Below are 25,933 nucleotides of genomic sequence, written 5' to 3'. Positions count from 1 at the left end.
GGGAGGGGATTGAAAGAAGATATAAAAATGTATGATTTTTTTTAAAGACTGGTTCCACCTCATGCATCTTGCCGCCCTACGCACTTGACCACTAGTGTATAATGACAATTTTAAATTAAGCTGTGTCTGTAGTCACTACATGTGCTATTGGTTAGTTATGCCACCATGAGGCACTGTAATCTTGATAAACGCTTTGTGATACAACATGTATTAGAGCATGAGACGGTTTGGTGAGGAATTCCATAACTCTATGCACATCCGTGCCAAATCAAAGTCCTCTAGATGTTTACTATAGAACAGAACTAGCATGCTGGATTCAAATTCAAGTGAACATTTATTTTAAAGGCATTATCTCTCTACAGAGAAGTGTTTTTATGGCTTCCACTATCCCCTTCAAACAGTTGATTGTTTGCTAGGAACAATCAGTCTGATAGGCATTTTTCTTGTAATCGCAGCTTTAGGAGAAATGTAGCATTCAATGATGGTCATTCGGGCTCCTGAGGTGGATATCCTCTTCTGTGATGTTTGTAAGCCTTATTAGGGCATATGGACATACCCTTATAAAACAAACAGTTACCCGGCCTTATTTATTCCCAAAATTCTATAAGAGTCACACATTTAGAAGCATTAACAGGTGTAAAGTCAGAAATGTGAAAAATGTAATTTAGCTTTTTCAAAACACAATAACGAAACATAAGACAAGCAAAATACATCTACAATCACTACACTTTGCAATGTAAACATTATGTATGGCAACCTATGGTAAAGTACAACCTGGCCTTGTTCCCAGTAAATGTATGCTTCACAAGGCCCAGTTTAATGGAAGTGACTGAAAATAGACTGAATTAACAGGTCTATTTGTTTTCAGACAACTTATTTCAGTTTTAGATGTTGCTCATTCTAATGGTCTTTGTACAGTGACATGGATTGTTCTTTGAATCTCTATACAGTACGTATTTCTATCAGATCTATAAGATGCATTTTTTTATTCACTTTCTAGAGTTTGTTCGGTTAGGAAGATGTTTTCTCTACAGCCACAATTGCAAAATCAATTGATGGGTTACAACCCCTCGACTCAGAGTCAACATTTAAATAGTAGTTTCAAACCACTTGATCTCATTATTTAATGAGCTAAGTAGGCAATCCACTAAATTATGTACTCTTACCAATTTGAAGTGCCAGCCACTACTTCTCCCTCTTGTCTAACCTGATGTTTACTGCCTGTTGTTAAGTGTAATCTGACAAGCAATGAAGATACTCTTAGGCACCAGGATTTTTCTGCTGCATTGGATAGATCCCAAGCCTTGTGTGGTGCTGTGGTCTCCCATTCAGACCCGGCCGCTGGGATGACTGCTCAGCACATACTCCGGTCTCAGCGTCTTGATCAGACTCGTGCTGTTCGGCTGGTTACTGCTGGCACTCTGGAGACTAAGTCCAGAAATCACCCTACTGAGCATGCAGGTGATGTGGTGACGTCACATTGGTGGTCAGTCCCCAGCTGCTCTCGTGATGTGGCAGCTCCTGATTGGTCCGCGAGCAAGGTCCTGTCTGACTGGACATGAGCTCAAAATATAAAAGGGTCTCAGTGGTGTAGGCAGGTGTACTAATATAATTTGTGTTGGTGTGTGTGAGTGGATACGCTACCACTCTGTCTGCATGTGTGTGTTGTGATCTTGCTCAGCTTGAGCTAGTTAGGGGTTTTGCCGCTTGGCATCCAGCACCTGTATACAGTCGTGTGTGCAGTTAGCACAGCTGAGTTACAGAGCAAGCCCAACCACAGAGCCTTTTTGCTCCCCTGTGAGTTCTACAGGGTTTTGTTTTAGTTAACTAGCATCAGCATAGCATTTTCCTGTTGACTCTGCATCTATTCCATTACTGTGTGCGAGCGACACAGCTCTATTGCAATTCATTTATTCTGTTACTGTGTGCGAGTGACACAGCTCTATTCTAGAGTATATATTCTGTTACTGTGTGCGAGTGACACAGCTCTATTGCAGAGCATTTATTCTGTTACTGTGTGCGAGTGACACAGCTCTATTTTAGAGTATATATTCTGTTACTGTGTGCGAGTGACACAGCTCTATTGCAGAGCATTTATTCTGTTACTGTGTGCGAGTGACACAGTTCTTTTGCAGAGCATATATTCAGTTACTGTGTGCAAGTGGCACAGCTCTGTAGCAGCGCATCTGTTTAGTTTCTGTTTACATGTTCTTTTCTGGTGCTATTCACAGAGTGGCATTTAACTCTGTGTGCTAGCAATCGCTCGCTGTGTGTTCCGTCATTGTTCACACTAGCTGCAGTTTAATATCTCTGCATGGTGGACCCCGAGTTGTGATCGCACTTTATTACTATATTTTATGTGGTGTGATCTGCTAACCCTAACAGTATACTAGCCCCAGAGTCTGGCTAGCAATGGCGGATGAGCAGCAACTCAAGTGGTATATCCAGCAGCTTGAGAACAGGCTGTCCACTCTTGAGGGGATGGCTACAGCTGTGGATATTAATGCTGTGGCAGAACAAGCAACCAGCAAAGCTGCTACTATGGTTTCTGCTTTGGTGTCAGTTACACCTGTACCACATTTTTGCTGCCCAATAAATTTTCTGGGGACAGCAAGGTCTGCAGAGGTTTCATTAACCAGTGCTCAATACACCTGGAGTTGCTGGCTGCACGGTTCCCAGCTCAGCAAACCAAGGTGGACATCATAATTTCTCTTTTGTCAGGCAGAGCATTGGAATGGGCCACGCTGTTATGGGAGCGAGGTGACCAACTGATCCTAAATGCCTCTCGTTTTTTGGGTGCTCTGAAGGAGGTTTTTTTGGGGCCACAAGTAACCCATGATACAGCACCCCAACTTCTGGCATTAACTCAGGGTTCGTCATTGGATAGTTAGTTTTCCATTCAGTTTCTTACTCAGGCTTCCAAGTTGGAGTGGCTTGATAAGGTCCTGTTACCTATTTTTTGGAGGGGTTTTGCAGATCATGTCAGGGATGCTTTGGCCACTAGAGAGATTCTCACTACTCTAGAGGAATTAATATCCATCTACACTTGTATAGATCTCTGGCATGCTGAACTGGGACTGAAGCGAGCTCAGAGTGAGTTGGCTCCGAACTTTGCTAATCGCTTGAACCCTCCAATGCAGTTTGTTGACCCTGCAGAGCCCATGGATATCTCCCAGGTGGAATGTAATACTCGCTCAGTACATCCGCAACCAACTTGTTTTACCTGCAGACAAGTCGGCCTTTTAGCCAATAAGTGTCCCAAGAGTCAGAAGCAGTCACAGCGTCCAGTGGCTTTAGGGAGAGGCTCACTGGTCCCAGTGGATGTGACTTCCAAATTGGCCTTTGGGGTCTCATTAATGTTTTGGTCAATTACTCTCAAAGCTGAGGCTTACGTGGCCTCCGGAGCAGAGGGCAATTTCATGTCTGCTACCATCACTCAATGGCACACAATTCCTGTAGTGATGCTTCCTAAGCCGATGTCATTCGGGTGGCTAATGGGTCTGTTTTACCAACCCCAATTTCCCATCAGACTATACCTCTTACTCTCACAATGTCTCCACAACATCAAGAGATAGTTTCTTTTCTTGTTGTCTCGGGGGGTATGGATGAGGTACTTCTGGGGATACCTTGGCTGTGCCTTCATTCCCCCCAGATTGATTCTGAAACAGGAAGCATACAAAAATGTTGTAGCTTTTGTGAGAGTCTGTGTCTGAAGGCTGAGGTACCCCCGGCCAAGTTCTTGGTACCACCTAGAGCTTTAGCCGACCAGCAAAGACACATCTATGTCCCCAGCGTATAGCAGCTTTCAAGCATGGCAGATGTCATCGGGGAGGGAGTGTTAGCGCGAGGAAGTAATGTTAGGCACTGGGATTTTTCCGCTGCACGGGATAGATCTCAAGCCTTGTGTGGTGCTGTGGTCTCCTATTCAGGCCCGGCAACTGGGATGACTGCTCAGCACAGTCTCAGTGTCTTGCTCAGGTTCATGCTGTTCATTTGGTTACTGCTGGCTCTTCAGCCAAGCCTATGGTAACCAATGGTAGGCGACAAGCGAGTGCTTTAGAGACTAAGTCCAGAAATCACCCTACTGAGCATGCTGGTAATGTGGCAACGTTTCATTGGTGGTTGGTTGTCAGCTGCTCTGGTGATGTGACAGCTCTGTATTGGTCGGCGAGCAAGGTCATGTCCAACTGGATATGAGCTTAACATATAAAAGGGTCTCAGTGGCACATACGGGTGCGCTAATATTATTTGTATTGGTGTGTGTGAGTGGATACGCTACCTCTCTGCACATGTGTGTTGTGATCTTGGGAATAGGAGCCGAACCCTTCTGAAGTGTCCATAGTGGAGTATGTCATGCGCTTCCGTGACAAAATGCAGACCTTGACGCAGTTGGTGCATGACAACATGATGCAGGCTCAGGCTGACCAGAAGCACTGGTACGACCAGAACACCCGGGAGCGGACCTACCACGTGGGTCAAAAGGTGTGGGTGCTGGTCCCCGTACCAACGCATAAGCTTCAGTCAGCCTGGGAAGGCCTGTATGTCATCCACCAACAGCTCAACCCGGTCACCTACGTGGTCACGCTTGACCACACTTGGGGTAGGCGAAAGGCCTTTCACGTCAACATGATGAAGGCTCATCACAAACATGAACCTTTTATCCTACTGGTCTGCAGCTTACCCGAAGATGGGGAGGAAGACACCCTCCAGGACATGCTGGCCCAAGCAAAGGTGCCTGAGCGGGAGTAGTTAAATCGCCTCACTGCAGCGTGCCCAATAGCCAGTACATAGCAGGTAGCCTTTCTGGCGACTAATTACCCTAGGTGCAGTACCTAGTCTGACCTGAGAGTAAGGGGCGCGCCAGAAAGCTACAAGTTTCAAGTGGAACTGTAAGCGGGATATAGATAAATCCCTGCAGTTCGTGGTATATTGAAGAGCAGTGGGATACCTAAAATAAGCCCCTGCTGTAAACTAATAGGTCAATAGCCTGGTGTGTGTTTTTTCATCACATTGTAGCCGTGAGGGGTAACTAAGATAAGCCCCCTGCACATGTAATAGCCGTCTGTTGGCCTAAAGTCACCCCGATCCGTGACGTGGGGGGTGACGGTCACGGTGTGAATCGTGTGGGCAGCATGGTGACGCAGTGGTTAGCACTGCAGCCTTGCAGCGCTGGAGTCCTGGGTTCTAATCCCACCCAGGACAACATCTGCAAAGAGTTTGTATGTTCTGTTTGCGTGGGTTTCCTCCGGGCATTCCTGTTTCCTTCCACATTCCAAAGACATACTGATAGGGAATTTAGATTGTGAGCCCCATCGGGGACAGCGATGATAATGTGTGCAAACTGTAAAGCGCTACGGAATATGTTAGCGCTATATAAAAATAAAGATTATTATTATTTTGTTAGCGTGTATTCTATAGCGTTAACGCAGCCCGTTAACGCTACGCGTTAAACGGGCTGCTTTAACGCAGTATGAACCTGGCCTTACAGAGCAAATCCAACCACAGAGCCTTTTTGCTTCCCTGTGAGTTTTACAGGGTTTTGGTTTAGTTACCGATCGTCAGCATAGTATTTTCCTGTTGACTCTGCATCTATTCCATTACTGTGTGTGAGTGACACAGCTCTATTGCAGAGCATTTATTCCGTTACTGTGTGCGAGTGACACAGCTCCATTACAGAGCATTTATTCCGTTACTGTGTGCGAGTGACACAGCTGTGTAGCAGAGCATCTATTTCGTTTCTGTTTGCCTGTTCTTTTCTGGTGCTGTTCACGGAGTGGCGTTTAACTCTGTGTGTGCTAGCAATTTCTCACTGTGTGTTCCGTCATTGTTCACACTAGCTGCAGTTTAATATCGGTACACAGTGGACCCCGGGTTGCGATCAAACTTTATTACTATATTTTATTTAGTGCGATCCACTAACCCTAACAGATACCAATACAGATTAAAGAAAATAGGGATGGGTCATTGTTTAGCTACTTCTCCTTTAGTGTCTGTCAAAACTGCATACAGTCATAACAGAGATGCTGGCTTTTAGTTTATGCCTTTGAAGCTACTAAACAAACCTTGTGTAATGCATGCTGGGAAGTGAGGGAAAGGAAATGTCAGCATATATAGTGCTGAAGAAATTGGAATGAAATCTAGTATGTGCTCTAAAAGTAGTTTTCATTTGTTGTTGGAGATGAGGACAGTATGCTACAGGTTTTATGTGAAAAGGCAGGTATATTTTATATTCTTTGTGCCATATATAATAATTGTACCTTCTTCAGTAGTAGAGGAGTCAGTAAACCTTCTCATATGGTAATGCTTGGCTGTGACCACAACTTCTGTTGCCCCTATTTGTATAGCCCTGCTTGGACCATGAACCTGGACTGAATAAATATAAATGCTAAGCTATACGTTTGCCTAGAATGTAAGTTTGTTCTGTAGAATTTAGGAAATAAGTTTGTAAACACATTAAACAATGCAGGAGAATCCCCACTGAACCTAACAAACACCCATACTACTGCATGGCGTCACTCCACTTTAATGGAACAGAGGAATTGGTGAAAAAACAAGAATAATCCTACACATTAATAGCTTCCTTGTCTCTCATTGCAATTTTAACATTCCAACATATGTTGTCAATAAGAAACACATGACTTATATGTTCTTACAGATGAACAATAGTCTAAATGATACCAGAGGGAGAAAAATTACAGAAGAACATTTATAAAACCATACTCACCACAACTAAGGTTGCTTTCTGCTTTCCTTGCCCACGATGGGATGTTCCATAAGTCATTTTCCCAATTTATAACATTTCCCTTTACTTCACAGCTGAGGTTTGCAAGAGTACCTGAATCCATTGCAAAGTCCCAAAGACGGAAGTTGTAAATATCCCCGTGCAGTGGCTCAATTCCAGAACTGTAGGAGCCCAGTGTTAAATTCCCATTACCTGGAATGGAAAGGTCTTTCGCGTCTGGACAGGAAACGGCTTGGTAGCTATTTTTTGTGCTCACAAAAACATAATCTGAACTACTATTCCAGATAACACACAGCTGTTGAAATGATTCTGTAAAGAAGTCTTTACTGCCATCTAAAAGCAGGGCAGGATCAAGAATGCATGGGATATCGGAGACCGTGAACACGTGTCCATAAGCTTCTTTTCCAAAGCTTAGATGGTCTTTGTTTGAGGTATGGTACGAAAAAGCTTTCCAGTTCTCTATGCTGTTGTTGGTTTTGGTAGCCTCAAAGCAAATAGTTAATTGTTTTAGAAGAGGAACCGATACTTTGGACGACAAAGAGACAAGACCTGAACTTTGGTTTTGTGGAATAGTGACTTTTTGGTTTTGCAACGACACAGCGACTATAAAAAAAAAAAAATATAGCAATTAATCCCAAAATCATGAAGCAAATGAAATCATACATTTCAGGAATAAACTATTAAGAGGTGGTGATGAAGCAATATGAAAAAATACTTGTAATGTTAATTAACTTTTTTTTTCACTTAAAAAAGACACCGGTATGGTATTCAAACACTTTGTGAATAAAATATCTTTTCCTACTCATCCTTTCTGGAGAACTGATTCACTCTAGCAGCGCAGCCCTCCTACATGTTTATCCAACTCGATCCAATACTAATTAAAAGACATCTTATATGGTCCCTACAGAACATTATTTTAATTTACGGTATATACTTATAGCAAATGTATTGTTATTTCTTTAATGGCATTGTTCTTTTAGATCACTTATAGCCCATATCTCACATTAGTCCATATGGACATCATAGTGATGGTCCTTTTCTCAGGATAACCATCTGTTAATAACAGTGAGGTGCTGCTGCAATGAGGACTATGGAATAAAACATTTCTCCAGCAGTGACCGATGTAGGAGAAACGTGCTCCTGCAGAGATAACAGTTGTTTGTGAGGGATTTCAGACTTCGGACCTTTTAAGGTCCAAGCTAATTTTACTCTTCGACTCACACATAATTATTTTCTACATCAACATTGTACCAATACAATGGTGTGCACACTATCAGCTCATGCAAGATTTATTATTTTAGTGGATTATCTTCCGGATAAAATGACAATATTATAAAATGATTACTTCAAGCTCTGGGCAGATCTTAAAGGGGTTGCTTCATGCTATTAATTGGTTAAAATTTCAAATAACTTTTAAAAACATGCAACTTTGCAATCTGCTTCCTAGTTAAAATCCTTTCCATTCTCAATAACTGCAGTGACCATAGTCAGCTGTGATCACAAGCAGTTTAACGATTGTTAATCTACGACGACACATGGTAAATGATACCATACCATACATGGTATCATTATATCCAAAAAAAAAAGTCCAATCAAAATGAAAAATGGTTTAAATCACACGTTAAACAAAAAAGGAAAATAAACGGAAGCGCTAGAATTGCCAGTTTTTGCTCACTGCACTTGGTAAAAAAAATGCAATAATAACAATTAAAATATCAGATGTACCCCATAATTGTTTCACTAAAAACTTCAGCTCAAGGCCCAAAAAGCAAACCCTGACACATGGATAGTATTTTTTTTTTACAAATTGCATGATTTTATAAAAAACTGGGCAAGTTTGGCATTGCTGTAAACATGCTGACCTGAAGAATCATGTTGCCAGTTTATTTTTGCTATACAATGAATGTTGTAGAAACCAAAGCCAAAAAACTACTGATTTTCTTTTTTTTAACAATTTCACTGCACTTGGAATTTTTTTTACCGTTTTGGCTCTTGGAAAAAGGGGGAGGAAAAAATGAAGTTGCAAAAAAGAAAAAATCCTGGGTCCTTAAAGGGACTCTGTCATCTGAATTTGGCGGGACTGGATTTGGGTCATATGGGCGGAGTTTTCGGGTGTTTGATTCACCCTTTCCTTACCCGCTGGCTGCATGCTGGCTGCAATATTGGATTGAAGTTCATTCTCTCTCCTCCATAGTACACGCCTGCGCAAGGCAAGATTACCTTGTGCAGGCATGTAGTATGGAGGACAGAGAATGAACTTCAATCCAATATTGCAGCCAGCATGCAGCCAGCGGGTAAGGAAAGGGTGACTCAAACACCCGAAAACTCCGCCCATATGACCCAAAACTAGTCCCGCCAAATTCAGGTGACAGGTTCCCTTTAATCACTTAACTAATATGTTGCCTTTTAACAAATTGTTTCTTCAGTAATCTCAGGTAAAGTAAAATAAATTCACAAATTGAATCCATTCATACTTACCGATATTATATGTGATTGAAAATCCTTTCTTCTGGATGCTAAAGTCACTTACAAAAGTAATGATCATCACATCTCTGGTTGAATTAAAGGAGAGACCTTTAGCTGTAATTCCGCAAAATCTTGAAATAGTTTCACCGTTGTTTATTGAGAGAGAATCGTACATGCAGTTCTGAGCTTCTTCAACTTCAAAGTCCACAAACGTGACTTGTATTATAAATCCAATTGGTGCACGTATTATCCACCGACAATCCTGACTGTTGGGGTACATTTCGGGGTAGCATGGTGAGTTGAAGGATCCAGAGGGGGCGGTAAGTTCTAACTTACAATTGGCACAGCCTAATACTGTCGGATAAAAAAAAAAGATATAAAACATGTTAGATACGTCAACATATATGAAATACAGGCATAATATAGACAGAGTAAATATTCTCAAAAATGGATGCATTACTTATATACAACTAAAGCTTCCTGCATAAGGCCAGTCTCACGCGTCCAGATAATTCCGGTACCAAAAAAAAATCGGTACCGGAGTTATCCATGTCCGTGTGTCCGTGAGCTCACGTAGGCCATCTGTGTGGCACACGTGCGGCACACGTGTGCCGCCCGTGTGCCGACTGGGTACCACACGGAGCGTGCAGGAGACAGCGCTAGAGATAAGCGCTGTTCCCTGCATCTGGTGTTGAAGCCGCCATTCATATCTTCTCTCCAGCAGCCTTCGCTGGAAAGAAGATATGAAAAATCCTTTTTTTTTTGTTTTCGTGTTTAAAATAAAGATCCCAGTACCCAACAGTGGGTGGGAGGTGGAACCGCATATTCATGACTGTAATCGGCGGCACCACGTGACCGCTCATACAGGAGAAGGTGCGGCCAGGAGAGGACGTTGCGAGGGAGCTGCGATTTTACACGCACGATGAATACACCAGAGAAAATAAATGGTGATGTGAGCTGCCCCACAGATTAACACTGGTCCGAGTGCTATGCAATGCTTTTTCGCGTAGCTCTCATCTGTATCTACAGTAAAGTCACGCCGGCCTAAGAAAGAGAATACCATATATAAATTTAAAGGAGTTAGTGAAACAAAGGATTTCCAGTTTCATGATAATTATGTAATGAAGCACCCAGCAACCTATGCCAGAATCCATATGTCACAGAATGACTAGGCCACGCAACAAATTGGGCTACTCTCCAATATATCCATTTTAGATCTTCTTTATGGTTTATAGTGATTTATGCATCTTGCTCGCTTCACAACCCTTTTAAATAGGTAACAACCTTATTTTTCTTTATTGTTTCTATAGGTGCAGGGGATGCAATTGCATCTGGGCCCTAGTGTTTATGGAGCCCAAAAAGTCCTAAAGGGCCCATATGGAAAGAAAATTGCTATTAAAGACTTTACAGCTTTTGCATTGGGGCCCACAAGTTTCATGTTACGCCACTGTCTGTTGGTACTGTACAGTAAACTGAAGATTTTCAATTTCTGCCCTGTTTATATCAAAAGTAAATGTACCTTTCCATCACAAATGCCTATCTCTAAATAAAAACAGCATTATCTAGGCTCATTCTATCCCATGTCAAAAACTGGCTAAACCCGTCTGACAGCAGTGTTCACAAAGCGAACAAAAGTACAGCAAGACATTTTGACATTAACATAGATTACTAGAAGTCATATTCATGTTCATAAAATGCTCTAACTAGAAATACATGCTATGTCAAACAACCGACATATGTCATCAGAGAGAGGCATAGGGACCTCAAAGAATGCACATCTTCGCACCTTTAAGTCCTTCAACATTTTCCTTCATGATACATCAAGTCCCAAAAACACATTTGTCACGACTGTATATCACAAAGTAGTAAATATAGTAATATAATAAATTAAAAACAAATGAGTTTGCAGAAATCCACAACTTCTTGGTGTTAGGATTGGCTGATTGCACTGAATAAAAATAAACAGAAAAGGGCAATCGCAACCCGGGTTACACCGTGCAGAGATGTATAACTGCTGCTAGTGAACAATGGCGGAACTAAACAACAAGCGATCACCAAAAAACGCACTGTATTGAAAGCCACACAGTGTGAACAGGACTCAGAACCCAGCTCAGTTGCTGCATGGAGTGGTACTGCAGGTAGTATATAGCATACTAAACCCTGTTAAACATCACAGGGGAAGTAGCACAAAGGTGGAACTCGCGCTGCAAGTAAATGGTGCTAACCACACACGGGAAGCAGACTATGTGTAAAAGAAAAGAATTCAGATGGTGCTAGGTGCAAGATCCTGTCGCTTTCTCAGAGAAGTCTAGCCTGAGGGCTAACCGCGCACATAGAGGAAACAAATGCTAACCCAAGGAGTAATTACCCAGTCCTAACCCTACCTGCCCACATAGTACTCTCTGCGTATAGAGCGACACACTCAAACATGCAACCAGAGTGGTAGAGTATCAACTCGCATATAGAAAAATCAGCCGCACTCTTATGGTATATCTTTGCAAAAATGTGATGTATTTATTCACATGTGTTGAGACAAAATTGGACCACACTTCTTATTTTTCACACTATCTAGAAAACGCAGTTTGAGAAAGACCCGAGGCAGGGTCGAAACGTTACTACTTCGTTTATACTCCCTGCTGTGTGTGTATACATATGAAAATTTTGTCTCAACACATGTGAATAAATACATCACATTTTTGCAAAGATATACCATAAGAGTGCGGCTGATTTTTCTATATTGGACTTGTTGTTGGGTTTTTCCCAAGTACAGCCAGCACCAACCTAAGATAGCTGAGTGCGCTCCTTTTTTCTTAATATATCAACTCGCATACACCACACATTAGTGATACTAGCGCACCCGCATGCGCTGCTGGAGGTCTTTTATACACAAGGCTCCACCCCCAAACACTCACACCCAGTCTGCCGAAACATGACCTGTGGGCCAATCCGGAGCTGCCACCTCACAGATGCGGCAACCGTCCAACCACCAATGAGCAGACACCACATCACAGACATGCTCAGTAGGGTCATCTCTGGACTTAGACTCCCGAGCATCAGGTTATGCCTGCATATCGCTAGTTACCATAAGCTTGACTGGAAAGCTGGCAGTAACCAAACGAATACCATGAGCCTCAGCAAGATGCTGGGACCGACGTCTGTGCTGAGCAGCACCTGCAGCGGCTGGGCCAGAATGGGAGACCACAGCAGCAGGCAATTCCTGGGATCTATCCCACGCAGCGGGAAAATCACGACGCCTAACATTTGGTTTCTAAACATTCAATTAGATGTGCATTAGTACATGGTTTTTAAAATCCAAATTTCCTTTCTAATTTAATCACATGACTAGAGATTAGTGAACATATTACAATTTAATTTAATTCTAGTCAAATATTACAAAATTCTGCATTCGACAACATTCAGATTTTTTGTAATTCGTCTCCACACAGATTCAGCTAAGTGGTAGCTGGTTAGACACTGTTTTATTTCTGTAACGGGCCATTGAAAGGTTAAAAATAAAACATAAACTTATAGTCCCCTTAATGCTCACCTCTTTGGGTCCAGCACTCTTCACCATCTCTCATTCAGTCCTTGACACATCTTAATATCACCACCACCAAAAGCAGTATTCCATGGCTGCTCTCACTAGCCTGGAACTTCGGCCCTAGTGGGGCCTGGGATGTTTACACACATGCACGCACAAGGTAAGAACATCATTACATCATGACCTTATGGGCCACATTAGAGACCCAGGTCCTGTACTAGCATGAATAGGCCTGGGACAGTGGTAGGTGGCAAATTACCATGTCAATGATGGTTAGCAAATGTAAGAAGATGACCAAGGACCAGAAGGGGGATGGTGAAGAGTGGATTGGCCAGAGAGGTGATCAGTAAGATGAGTAAAAGTTTCTTTTTTCATTTTCTACATCTTACATTTATTATGCTCTTGACTCAAGATAGACTCCAGCACAAAAGGGATATTCAATTCACAGTGAATAACTTTGTTGCTAATAGGATTTCTCTGGAAGATCCATTCAATTTGAAGAATTAAAATTTTGTCAGATCCACTCGTCTCCTCACATGATATTAAATAATAATAATTTAATTTATGTAGCGCCAACATATTCCACAGCACTGTACAATAAGTGGACAGACAATTAAGATGTTACTGAGTAACACATAGTTTAACGATTACAGGAGGAGTGAGGGCTCTGCTCGCACTTTTACAATCTATAAGGAAATAAGGGGGACAGTAGGTCAGTGTTTCTCAATCCTCACGACCCACCAACAGGTCAAGTTTTCAGGATATCCTTAGTATTGCACACGTGATAATTTCATCCATCACCTACTCAAGCATTAATTCCATCACCTATGCAGTACTAACCAATGACCTGATGGTGAGTCTTGAAGACTCGAGTTGAGAAACACTGCATTAGGTAGAATGTGCTTGTTATGTAAGGTCCAGTGATCATTAATATTATGAACTATGTTATATCATATATTATGAAACTGAGTATATTTTTTATACACAAAGTGCTATAAAGTATTTGCACCCTTACAATGGGCTGGATCACTTAAGTTTTGTTACAGTACAGAATTTATGAATAGGTTATTTCCCCTCTTTAATGTTATTGAATTTTATTCCATTCTACGCTCTACTAGTAGTTTATTATGGGTTTATAGCAATGTATTAGCATTCTTACAGTACAGCATCTGTCAAGTTATTAAAAGCTCCGAACTAACTAATAGCAGTCCTAGTGCATTTACACAGAATGTTCTGATTATGTGACAACATGATTCCTTTCCAAATAGGATCAAAAGTGTTCGCAAACATAACAGCATGTTCATATGGTTCATGAAAAAAGGCACATTAAAACAATGTGAGCCAGTAGTGGAAAAAAAATATCGAGAGGCTTTCTCTAAAACTACGCTTTGTGCGGACCTGGCACTGTTTTTTCTAAAATTAAATTACCTAGAATATGAAAGTTTTGAAAATGTCTGCCATGGAAAGTAACAAATCTTGGCCAGGGCTGGGAGAAATGCTTTTAATAAAATTGTTACAGACGTCTTCAGGGTGTATATAAATGGATAAACAATAAATGGCATTTTCCTCTGGTATGTAGGTTGGTAATGACATTGTAATATTTGCATGAATATTGTATTAACACTGTCATTCATTTCGATAGACCTTTCCTCACAGGTCCAATTTTTAGTGACAAAAAGTTCTGCACACTGCCTAAAGGGTCTGTGTGCTTTCTATAGCACTTTAATTCTGAAAATGAATGATGGTTCACATTCTCCGACTAACAATGCTGTCTTTTCTAATGTGCCTGTGATACATTAGAGAATAATTTAAAATTAATTTCGCTTTAAAGGGGGGTTGTCTGGTCTTAAGTTACAAAGTCTGCAGGCACTGTATATGACTACAGACTTGTGAATCCTCACAGTGCGTGCTCCGGTGCTAGCGGCGGAAGCAGCGGGAGAGTGATCATAAGTATGTGAATTGCATACATGTTACGTGCCGACTAGATGAGAGCGGCTTCTTTCAATGCAAGTATATTGAGCGAAGTTGGATATAGTCTAGTCAGAATGTGGCGGGAAGTCTGCAAATCGTATATGTGCGGTCACATGACTGCCCACTGCCGGCGCCGACAGAATAGAATCATTGGGCACATAATGCCCTTGTGATGTGAGGATTTCCAGCTGCAGAGAAAATATAACTTCCTTTTCTCCTTGTAGATAAACTCTCAGTTGCACTCAGGGCCGAACTGACCGTTTGGCAATTCTGGCAAATGCCAGAAGGGATGATCTGGTTGTGGGCTGCCTTGTCTGCTACGTTGTTAACAGAATCAGTGTTCTCAAGACACCCATACAGTTAAGAGTTGCGACGAAGCACAAAGTTGCTGACTCCGTCACTCACCCCAGCAGGCCATGGGAATCATTAGATATATTGGTCTTTTAGTAAATCTTGCTTTCCTCCATCCAGGGTAATATTAGTAATATATGCCATCTGGTGCTTGGGGACAGTGGCAGCATTGGCCTGTGCGATTTCAAATGCCAGGGCTGAATTTCAGTCCCAGTCCGTACCTGGTTGCACTGGTGAAAGTGTTTACAATATCACTTTTTTCTTGTTCTCAAGTTATCTATAACATGAAGAATATTACAGAATGACCTTTACAATGTATCAATCAGCAAGATTGTGCCTGCTAAACTATTTTTTTGGTCATGTAACTCTTTCAAAGACAGATCCAGCAATACATCTACATGGCCAGTCCGTTCTTCCATCACTGAGAAATCAGAGTTTAAATTGATATGCAAATGAGGGTGAAATTCTCTGTCACTCCAGCTCTATTCCCTGCCCACCACCACCTCCTCCTGCTTGACTGACAGCCTCTATACTGTGCAATTAGACATGTACTTCCTGTATGAGCCACCCAATATGAGCATCATTTGTAACGAGCGTGTCGTAGCGGATTACCACCGTAGAGATTCAAAGTAGAGCAATGTTTTGCATAAACACAGGGTACAAATAAGTTTACTACCACAATCCTATTGTTGTGCTAAACACAGATACATTCACAAGATGAAAATTCTGGATTTACTTAAAGTCATGAGGCTACAACTTTTCATCAGGTTAAAATAATATAAAAATAACCTGAATCTAACAGTAAAGATTCTCCTCCAGTGAACCCTTGTCATGTCACTGACTGAGCATATATCATTGGAACATATCTACACATACAAATCTTTCTGCTGCAGCATATCATAATTTTGTCTTGAAAGTAAAAATGAATTTTTGAATCAAAACATTCTTTAGCAATTATATTCTATTAGGGCAGGTGCATATGAGAGTATTTTTGATCCAGGTGTGAGCCCGCAACACATCGTTAGTCTATAGGGCCGTGTACATGTCAGATATTTTCCCCAGATAGTATCTGTTCCAGGAAAAAAATCGCTGCCTGCTCCAGTTTGATCTGATATTCGATCGCACTCGGCCACGCAAGTCAATGAGTCTGTGGAAACCGTCAGACAGAACTCAATTGACATCTGACTGACCGATTTACACAGACTGACATAGTGGAAAAGATGGAGAATTTTTTTTCTGCAGATTTCTGCTCCTATTAGTTAAATTTGGTTACTTGCACTTTTCTATTATGTTTTCTTGGGTGTATTTTTTTTTACATGTTGTTTTATGGCATTTTTAATGCTGATTTTTTTTGTCTCTTTTTAATATGTTATATTCTAAATCAAGTGGCTTTGTTTTTGATTCTTCCTGGTATTTTACACTGACAAAACTTCACTGATACATTTGTGTGTGGAATTCGATTTTTATTTTATTTTCCTAATATAATACAATGTAATGGAGAAAATCTACACATAAAATTCAGCATACTCGCAAGAAATTGACTTTGTGGATTTTAAAAATGCACCACAGCTCAGTTCACGCAGCATAAAAAAACACAGTGGGCGTGCGATTTTTATAAATCCCATATACTTTGCTGGAAATGCAAAACGCTGCATTTTTTTTTTTTACACTTTGCCTGAATTAAAATATTATTTTACGGAAATAAAATTCATTTTTTAGCTGACAATTTTGACTCATAACTTTCTAATTTTTCCTTCCAGTTTATGGGCATTGTTGTTTTTTTGAAAACCAGTTGTATTTTATGTGAGAACCATGTGGGGGTACGTATTATTTGATTTGTATTGTAATTTTTACAGAGAAATGGGAGAAAAAACATCAAGTTTTCCACAGGTTTTTGTGAGATTTTTGGGGATATTTATAAAAATGTAAACCTTTTCCTAACAAAAAAATAATGAGAGTCTTTTGATGAAAAGTTTTGTTATACTACATTATCTTAATTGAATTGAAGTTTATTTTGTCCTCTTAATGGACTAGAAGCTGCCAGCCTTAGATCACTTAGATACTGCTTTCTAATGTATTATACTTTGACATATTGTCTAGGTAGCTGCCTCCAACAGACCTGATACCATTGTCAGCCTTTGGACTGTCATAACAAAACAGCAGCCCCCAGCGAGTATGCTACAAGGAGCAACAGGTAGACAGAAGGAGTCGCCTCCCTCTTGCAAAACTCGTTTTTCCTAACAAAAAGTGTAAGAATGGCCCTACAGAGAAGTCCACTTTGTAAATTCTCTCCACTTTGTTGAGGATTGGCTTCACCACCTTCATTCAGGAAGTTACTACTACTATGCAATAGAGCACAATATACATAAAGACATGGAGATAGAGTTACACTTAAGCAAATATTTTATCTGGCACCACAACAGTGTCTAATGTCTGCTATGAACATGCAGAACTCTAGTTATGTAAAGACATTAAATAAAGCCAGTAGACCTTACAGGATCGCATTGAGTTGTATCCATATGCTTATGAAGTGTTACTTTTCATGTTTGTAGAAATCAATAATTACTAGTGTTGAGCGATACCTTCCGATATTTGAAAATATCGGTATCGGATTGTATCGGCTGATATCCGAAAAATATCGGATATCGCCGATACCGATGTCCGATACCAATACAAGTCAATGGGACACAAATATTGGAATGTATCCTGTAATGGTTCCCAGGGTCTGAAGGAGAGGAAACTCTCCTTCAGGCCCTGGGATCCATATGCATGTGTAAAATAAAGAATAAAAATAAAAAATATTGATATACTCACCCTCGGACGTGCCCTGGTTGTAACCGCTGCAACCGCCATGCTTACCTTCCTAAGAATGAGCGCGTGAAGGACCTTCGATGACGTCGCGGCTTGTGATTGGTCACGTGACTGCTCATGTGACCGCTCACACGACCAATCACAAGCCACGACGTCATCGCAGGTCCTTCACGCACTCATTCTTAGGAAGGGAAGCATGGCGGTTGCAGCGGTTACAACCAGGGCGCGTCTGAGGGTGAGTATATCAATATTTTTTACTTTTATTCTTTATTTTACACATGATTCTTGTTCCCGATACCGATTCCCGATATCGCAAAAATATCGGAACTCGGTATCGGAATTCCGATACCGCAAATATCAGCTGATACCCGATACTTGCGGTATCGGAATGCTCAACACTAATAATTACATTAAAGTGAAGCGTCACCACTAACCTAATGTTAGGGTTGGTGGAACGCACCGATTATATATGTATAAATAAGTGTGTTCTCAACCCGGGGTCCACCATGCAGGAGAGAAACCTGCTGCTGGCAAATGGGGGCGCTATATGGCGGTATAAGCGAACTCTGTTAACTCCACAGAGTCGCTAGAAATAAGATGCTGTGCCCTGTTAGCATCACAGGTGAACACAGCTAACTACTGAGCTGATGGCAGTCAGTGGTCACGCACCCAGAAAAGCACACAAACACTCCTCACCGAAGACCCTGAATACACACATACAGGCACGACCACAATTAACAAGCTCATGACAAGAGGTGATACTAGTGAATGGCCGTGCGGCCATGCAAACCTTTTATAGTTGCAGCAGCTTCAGGACCTTCCTAGGGAACCGATGGAAGTTGCTACAGTACCTGAGCAACTTCAGGACCTTCCTAGAGGACCAATGATAGCTGCTGCAGTACCTGAGCAGGTGACCCCTGGCCTCTAATGAGAGGTCTTACCTTGGGCATGCTCAGTGTGTGCAAAACAGGACTTAGTTCCAGAAAAGCCTGCTCGCCGCCGACCAGTGCAGGCTACAACAGCAGAGCCTGGAAAGGCAGCAGTAACCCTTTGCACAGTATAAGACTGAGTGAGACGCTGGGACCGACATCTCTGCTAAGCAGGCTCCACTGCGGCTGATGTAGAATGGGAGACTGCAGCAGACATGGCTCGAGATTCCCCCTGTGCAGCTGTGGGAACTCGACTCCTAACATTACCCCCCCCTCCTGGGGCCCCCTCCTTGGGCCTCACTACGCTCAAAGGCTGCAATGAGCAGTGGAGCCCGAATGTGCTCCATAGGTTCCCAGGTTCTGTCCTCTGGGCCGTGACCCTTCCAGTCCACCAGATAATATTTCTTGCCACATACCACCATGCACCCCACAATAGCATTCACCTCAAACTCATCCATGGATGAACCCGATGTCCCAGCAGATGACTCGGAAAAGAGGGACAAATAGACTGGCTTTAAGAGAGAAACGTGAAAGGTGCCGGTGATACCAAGGCGCGGAGGAATAGCCAGACCACAGGGTTCACCTATTCCAGAACCTTGAATGGGCCTATGTAGCGAGGCACAAACTTAGTGGACTCAACTCGCAGCCTGATGTTACGGGCGGAGAGCCACACTAAGTTGCTAAGAGCAAAGGAAGGAGCGGAGCACCGGTGTGCATCAGCAGAAACCCTCATTCTCTCCTTGGAGGCCCGGATGGCATCCTGTATGCGGTCCCAAATGTCACGTGCCTCCACCACCCAGTCTGCCACCCTAGAATCGTTGGATGACACAGGCAAGGGCACAGGAACACGCGGATGCTGGCTGTAATTAAGGAGAAAAGGAGTTTGCCCGGAAGAGTCGGCTACGGCGTTGTTCAAAGCAAATTCTGCCCAAGGTAGCGAAGATGCCCAGTCATCCTGCCTGGCAGAGACAAAATGTCATAAGTATGTGACCAGAGTCTAGTTGGCCCTCTCTACCAACCCATTCATCTCGGGATGGTATGCAGAAGAGAGATTCAGCTCAATGCTGAGTAACCGACAGAGTTCTCTTCAGAACCGAGATGCAAACTGAGGACCACGGTCACTGACAATTTTGTCAGGCATGCCATGTAGACGGAAAACATGTTTGACGAACAATGGAGCTAAAGCCCGTGCAGAAGGTCACAATGGAAGCGGAACCAAGTGCACCATCTTAGAAAAATGGTTGGTGACTACCCAGATAACTGTTAAGCTACGATACTTGGGTAAGTGTTATGAGTGCAATCCAGTGACACAGTGTACCAGCGATCAGAGCACATACAGTGATCTGACAATAACCCAAAAACAATAGAACGAGCTCTGAGACGTGGAATCTCTGTAGACCGCAATACCTGAACCTATCCTAAACACAACTAAAGGTGGCTGTGGATTGCGCCTGACACTACCTATGCAACTCGGCACAGCCTGAGAAACTGACTAGCCTGAAGATAGAAAAACAAGCCTGACTTGCATCAGAGAAATACCCCAAAGGAAAAGGCAGCCCCCCACATATAATGACTGTGAGTAAGATGAAAAGACAAAACGTAGGGATGAAATAGATTCAGCAAAGTGAGGCCCGATATTCTAGATAGAGCGAGGATAGCAAAGAGAACTTTGCAGTCTACAAAAAACCCTAAAGCAAAAACCACGCAAAGGGGGCAAAAAGACCCACCGTGCCGAACTAACGGCACGGCGGTACACCCTTTGCGTCTCAGAGCTTCCAGCAAAACCAATAGACAAGCTGGACAGAAAATATAGAAACAAAAAGCAAAGAAGCACTTATCTAGCAGAGCAGCAGGCCACAGGAAAGATCCAGAAGCTCAGATCCAACACTGGAACATTGACAAAGAGCAAGGAAAACAGAATCAGGTGGAGTTAAATAACAAAGCAGCTAACGAGCTCACCAGAACACCTGAGGGAGGAAGCTCAGAAGCTGCAGTACCACTTGTGACCACAGGAGTGAATTCAGCCACAGAATTCACAACAGTACCCCCCTCTTGAGGAGGGGTCACCGAACCCTCACCAGAGCCCCCAGGCCGACCAGGATGAGCCACATGAAAGGCACGAACAAGATCGGGAGCATGGACATCAGAGGCAAAAACCCAGGAATTATCTTTCTGAGCATAACCCTTCCATTTAACCAGATACTGGAGTTTCCGTCTAGAAACACGAGAATCCAAAATCTTCTCCACAATATACTCCAATTCCCCCTCCACCAAAACCGGGGCAGGAGGCTCAACAGATGGAACCATAGGTGCCACGTATCTCCGCAACAACGACCTATGGAATACATTATGTATGGAAAAGGAGTCTGGGAGGGTCAGACGAAAAGACACAGGATTGAGAACCTCAGAAATCCTATACGGACCAATAAAACGGGGTTTAAATTTAGGAGAGGAAACCTTCATAGGAATATGACGAGAAGATAACCAAACCAGATCCCCAACACAAAGTCGGTGACCCACACGGCGTCTGCGATTAGCGAAAAGTTGAGCCTTCTCCTGGGACAAGGTCAAATTGTCCACTACCTGAGTCCAGATCTGCTGCAACCTGTCCACCACAGAATCCACACCAGGACAGTCAGAAGACTCAACCTGTCCTGAAGAGAAACGAGGATGGAACCCAGAATTGCAGAAAAATGGAGAAACCAAGGTAGCCGAGCTGGCCCGATTATTAAGGGCGAACTCAGCCAACGGCAAAAAGGACACCCAATCATCCTGGTCAGCAGAAACAAAACATCTCAGATATGTTTCCAAGGTCTGATTGGTTCGTTCGGTCTGGCCATTAGTCTGAGGATGGAAAGCCGAGGAAAAAGACAAGTCAATGCCCATCCTACCACAAAAGGCTCGCCAAAACCTTGAAACAAACTGGGAACCTCTGTCAGAAACAATATTCTCAGGAATGCCATGCAAACGAACCACATGCTGGAAGAACAAAGGCACCAAATCAGAGGAGGAAGGCAATTTAACCAAGGGCACCAGATGGACCATTTTAGAAAAGCGATCACAGACCACCCAAATGACCGACATCTTTTGAGAAACGGGAAGGTCAGAAATGAAATCCATCAAAATATGTGTCCAAGGCCTCTTTGGGACCGGCAAGGACAAAAGCAACCCACTGGCACGAGAACAGCAGGGCTTAGCCCTAGCACAAATCCCACAGGACTGCACAAAAGTACGTACATCCCGTGACAGAGATGGCCACCAGAAGGATCTAGCCACTAACTCTCTGGTACCAAAGATTCCAGGATAACCAGCCAACACCGAACAATGAAGTTCAGAGATAACTTTATTAGTCCACCTATCAGGGACGAACAGTTTCTCCGCTGGACAATGATCAGGTTTATTCGCCTGAAATTTTTGCAGCACCCTCCGCAAATCAGGGGAGATAGCAGACACAATGACACCTTCCTTGAGAATACTCGCCGGCTCAAATAAACCCGGAGAGTCAGGCACAAAACTCCTAGACAGAGCATCCGCCTTCACATTTTTAGAGCCCGGAAGATACGAAATCACAAAGTCGAAGCGGGCAAAAAATAACGACCAATGGGCCTGTCTAGGATTCAAGCGCTTGGCAGACTCGAGATAAGTCAAGTTTTTATGATCAGTCAATACCACCACGCGATGCTTAGCTCCTTCAAGCCAATGACGCCACTCCTCGAATGCCCACTTCATAGCCAGCAACTCTCGGTTGCCCACATCATAGTTACGCTCAGCGGGCGAAAACTTCCTGGAAAAGAAAGCACATGGTTTCATCACTGAGCAACCAGAACCTCTCTGTGACAAAACCGCCCCTGCTCCAATCTCAGAAGCATCAACCTCGACCTGGAACGGAAGAGAAACATCTGGCTGACACAACACAGGGGCAGAACAAAAACGACGCTTCAACTCCCGAAAAGCTTCCACAGCAGCAGAAGACCAATTAACCAAATCAGCACCCTTCTTGGTCAAATCGGTCAATGGTTTGGCAATGCTAGAAAAATTACAGATGAAGCGACGATAAAAATTAGCAAAGCCCAGGAACTTTTGCAGACTTTTCAGAGATGTCGGCTGAGTCCAATCCTGGATGGCTTGGACCTTAACCGGATCCATCTCGATAGTAGAAGGGGAAAAGATGAACCCCAAAAATGAAACTTTCTGCACACCAAAGAGACACTTTGATCCCTTCACAAACAAAGAATTAGCACGCAGGACCTGGAAAACCATTCTGACCTGCTTCACATGAGACTCCCAATCATCTGAGAAGATCAAAATTTCATCCAAGTAAACAATCAGGAATTTATCCAGATACTCACGGAAGATGTCATGCATAAAAGACTGAAACACAGATGGAGCATTGGCAAGTCCGAACGGCATCACTAGATACTCAAAATGACCCTCGGGCGTATTAAATGCAGTTTTCCATTCATCTCCTTGCCTGATTCTCACCAGATTATACGCACCACGAAGATCTATCTTAGTGAACCAACTAGCCCCCTTAATCCGAGCAAACAAGTCAGATAACAATGGCAAGGGATACTGAAATTTAACTGTGATCTTATTAAGAAGGCGGTAATCAATACACGGTCTCAGCGAACCATCCTTCTTGGCTACAAAAAAGAACCCTGCTCCCAGTGGTGATGACGATGGGCGAATATGTCCCTTCTCCAGGGATTCCTTCACATAACTGCGCATAGCGGCGTGTTCAGGCACGGATAAATTAAATAATCGACCTTTAGGGAATTTACTACCAGGAATCAAATTGATAGCACAATCACAATCCCTATGCGGAGGTAGGGCATCGGACTTGGGCTCTTCAAATACATCCTGATAATCAGACAAGAACTCTGGGACCTCAGAAGGAGTGGATGACGAAATAGACAAAAATGGAACATCACCATGTACCCCCTGACAACCCCAGCTGGATACCGACATAGAGTTCCAATCCAATACTGGATTATGGGTTTGCAGCCATGGCAACCCCAACACGACCACATCATGTAGATTATGTAGCACCAGAAAGCGAATAACTTCCTGATGTGCAGGAGCCATGCACATGGTCAGCTGGGCCCAGTACTGAGGTTTATTCTTGGCCAAAGGTGTAGCATCAATTCCTCTCAACGGAATAGGACACCGCAAAGGCTCCAAGGAAAACCCACAACGTTTAGCATAATCCAAATCCATCAGATTCAGGGCAGCGCCTAAATCCACAAACGCCATGACAGAATACGATGACAAAGAGCATATCAAGGTAATGGACAGAAGGAATTTGGACTGTACAGTACCAATGACGGCAGACCTATCGAACCGCTTAGTGCGCTTAGGACAATCAGAAATAGCATGAGTGGAATCACCACAGTAGAAACACAGCCCATTCAGACGTCTGTGTTGTTGCCGTTCAACTCTGGTCATAGTCCTATCGCACTGCATAGGCTCAGGTTTAATCTCAGACAATACCGCCAAATGGTGCACAGATTTACGCTCGCGCAAGCGTCGACCGATCTGAATGGCCAAAGACATAGACTCATTCAAACCAGCAGGCATAGGAAAACCCACCATGACATCCTTAAGAGCCTCAGAGAGACCCTTTCTGAATAAAGCTGCCAGCGCAGATTCATTCCACTGAGTGAGTACTGACCACTTCCTAAATTTCTGACAATATACTTCTATATCATCCTGACCCTGGCACAAAGCCAGCAAATTTTTCTCAGCCTGATCCACTGAATTAGGCTCATCGTACAGTAATCCGAGCGCCAGGAAAAACGCATCGACACTACTCAATGCAGGGTCTCCTGGCGCAAGAGAAAATGCCCAGTCCTGAGGGTCGCCGCGCAAAAAAGAAATAATAATCAAAACCTGTTGAACTGGATTACCAGAAGAATGAGGTTTCAAGGCCAGAAATAGCTTACAATTATTTTTGAAGCTCAGAAACTTAGTTCTATCACCAAAAAACAAATCAGGAATAGGAATTCTTGGTTCTAACATAGATTTCTGATCAATAGTATCTTGAATCTTTTGTACATTTATAACGAGATTATCCATTGAAGAGCACAGACCCTGAATATCTATGTCCACAGCTGTGTCCTGAAGCACCCAAATGTCTAGGGGAAAAAAAAGACTGAACACAGAGCAGAGAAAAAAAAATGATGTCAGAACTTCTTTTTTCCCTCTATTGAAAATCATTAGTTTGGCTCCTTGTACTGTTCAGATCAGAGCACATACAGTGATCTGACAATAACCCAAAAACAATAGAACGAGCTCTGAGACGTGGAATCTCTGTAGACCGCAATACCTGAACCTATCCTAAACACAACTAAAGGTGGCTGTGGATTGCGCCTGACACTACCTATGCAACTCGGCACAGCCTGAGAAACTGACTAGCCTGAAGATAGAAAAACAAGCCTGACTTGCCTCAGAGAAATACCCCAAAGGAAAAGGCAGCCCCCCACATATAATGACTGTGAGTAAGATGAAAAGACAAAACGTAGGGATGAAATAGATTCAGCAAAGTGAGGCCCGATATTCTAGATAGAGCGAGGATAGCAAAGAGAACTTTGCAGTCTACAAAAAACCCTAAAGCAAAAACCACGCAAAGGGGGCAAAAAGACCCACCGTGCCGAACTAACGGCACGGCGGTACACCCTTTGCGTCTCAGAGCTTCCAGCAAAACCAATAGACAAGCTGGACAGAAAATATAGTAACAAAAAGCAAAGAAGCACTTATCTAGCAGAGCAGCAGGCCACTGGAAAGATCCAGAAGCTCAGATCCAACACTGGAACATTGACAAAGAGCAAGGAAAACAGAATCAGGTGGAGTTAAATAACAAAGCAGCTAACGAGCTCACCAGAACACCTGAGGGAGGAAGCTCAGAAGCTGCAGTACCACTTGTGACCACAGGAGTGAATTCAGCCACAGAATTCACAACAGGTAAGCCTACCACGAAGTCCATCCCGACCATCTCCAAGGGCCTGTCTGCCACCAACAGGGGGTAATGCTGCCCAGCAGGTCATTGCCGAGGAGACTGATTCTTGGCGCAGGAGACACACGCCCGAATATAGTCCCCGACATCACGGGCCATATGCGGCCACC

The 25,933-nt window shown here is 43.1% G+C and overlaps 1 protein-coding gene across 4 annotated transcripts in view; it reads right to left on the bottom strand.

The window, feature by feature from the left end:
- The window catches only part of ADGRG6 (adhesion G protein-coupled receptor G6), a 259,254-nt gene that overhangs the window by 125,748 nt on the left and 107,573 nt on the right, over nt 1-25,933 (bottom strand). For all 4 annotated transcript variants that reach the window (XM_069769188.1, XM_069769187.1, XM_069769189.1 and 1 more), the window contains exons 3-4: nt 9,221-9,562; nt 6,725-7,345 (exon numbers count right to left, since the gene is read on the bottom strand). In XM_069769188.1, the coding sequence (XP_069625289.1) occupies nt 6,725-7,345; nt 9,221-9,562 (963 nt within the window). The remainder of the gene's footprint in view (nt 1-6,724; nt 7,346-9,220; nt 9,563-25,933) is intronic.

The sequence above is a fragment of the Ranitomeya imitator genome, chromosome 5 (assembly GCF_032444005.1).
Source record: "Ranitomeya imitator isolate aRanImi1 chromosome 5, aRanImi1.pri, whole genome shotgun sequence".
Lineage (NCBI taxonomy): Eukaryota > Metazoa > Chordata > Amphibia > Anura > Dendrobatidae > Ranitomeya > Ranitomeya imitator.
Note: the sequence above shows the minus strand (reverse complement) of the source record. Positions and strands in the feature narration are given on the sequence as shown.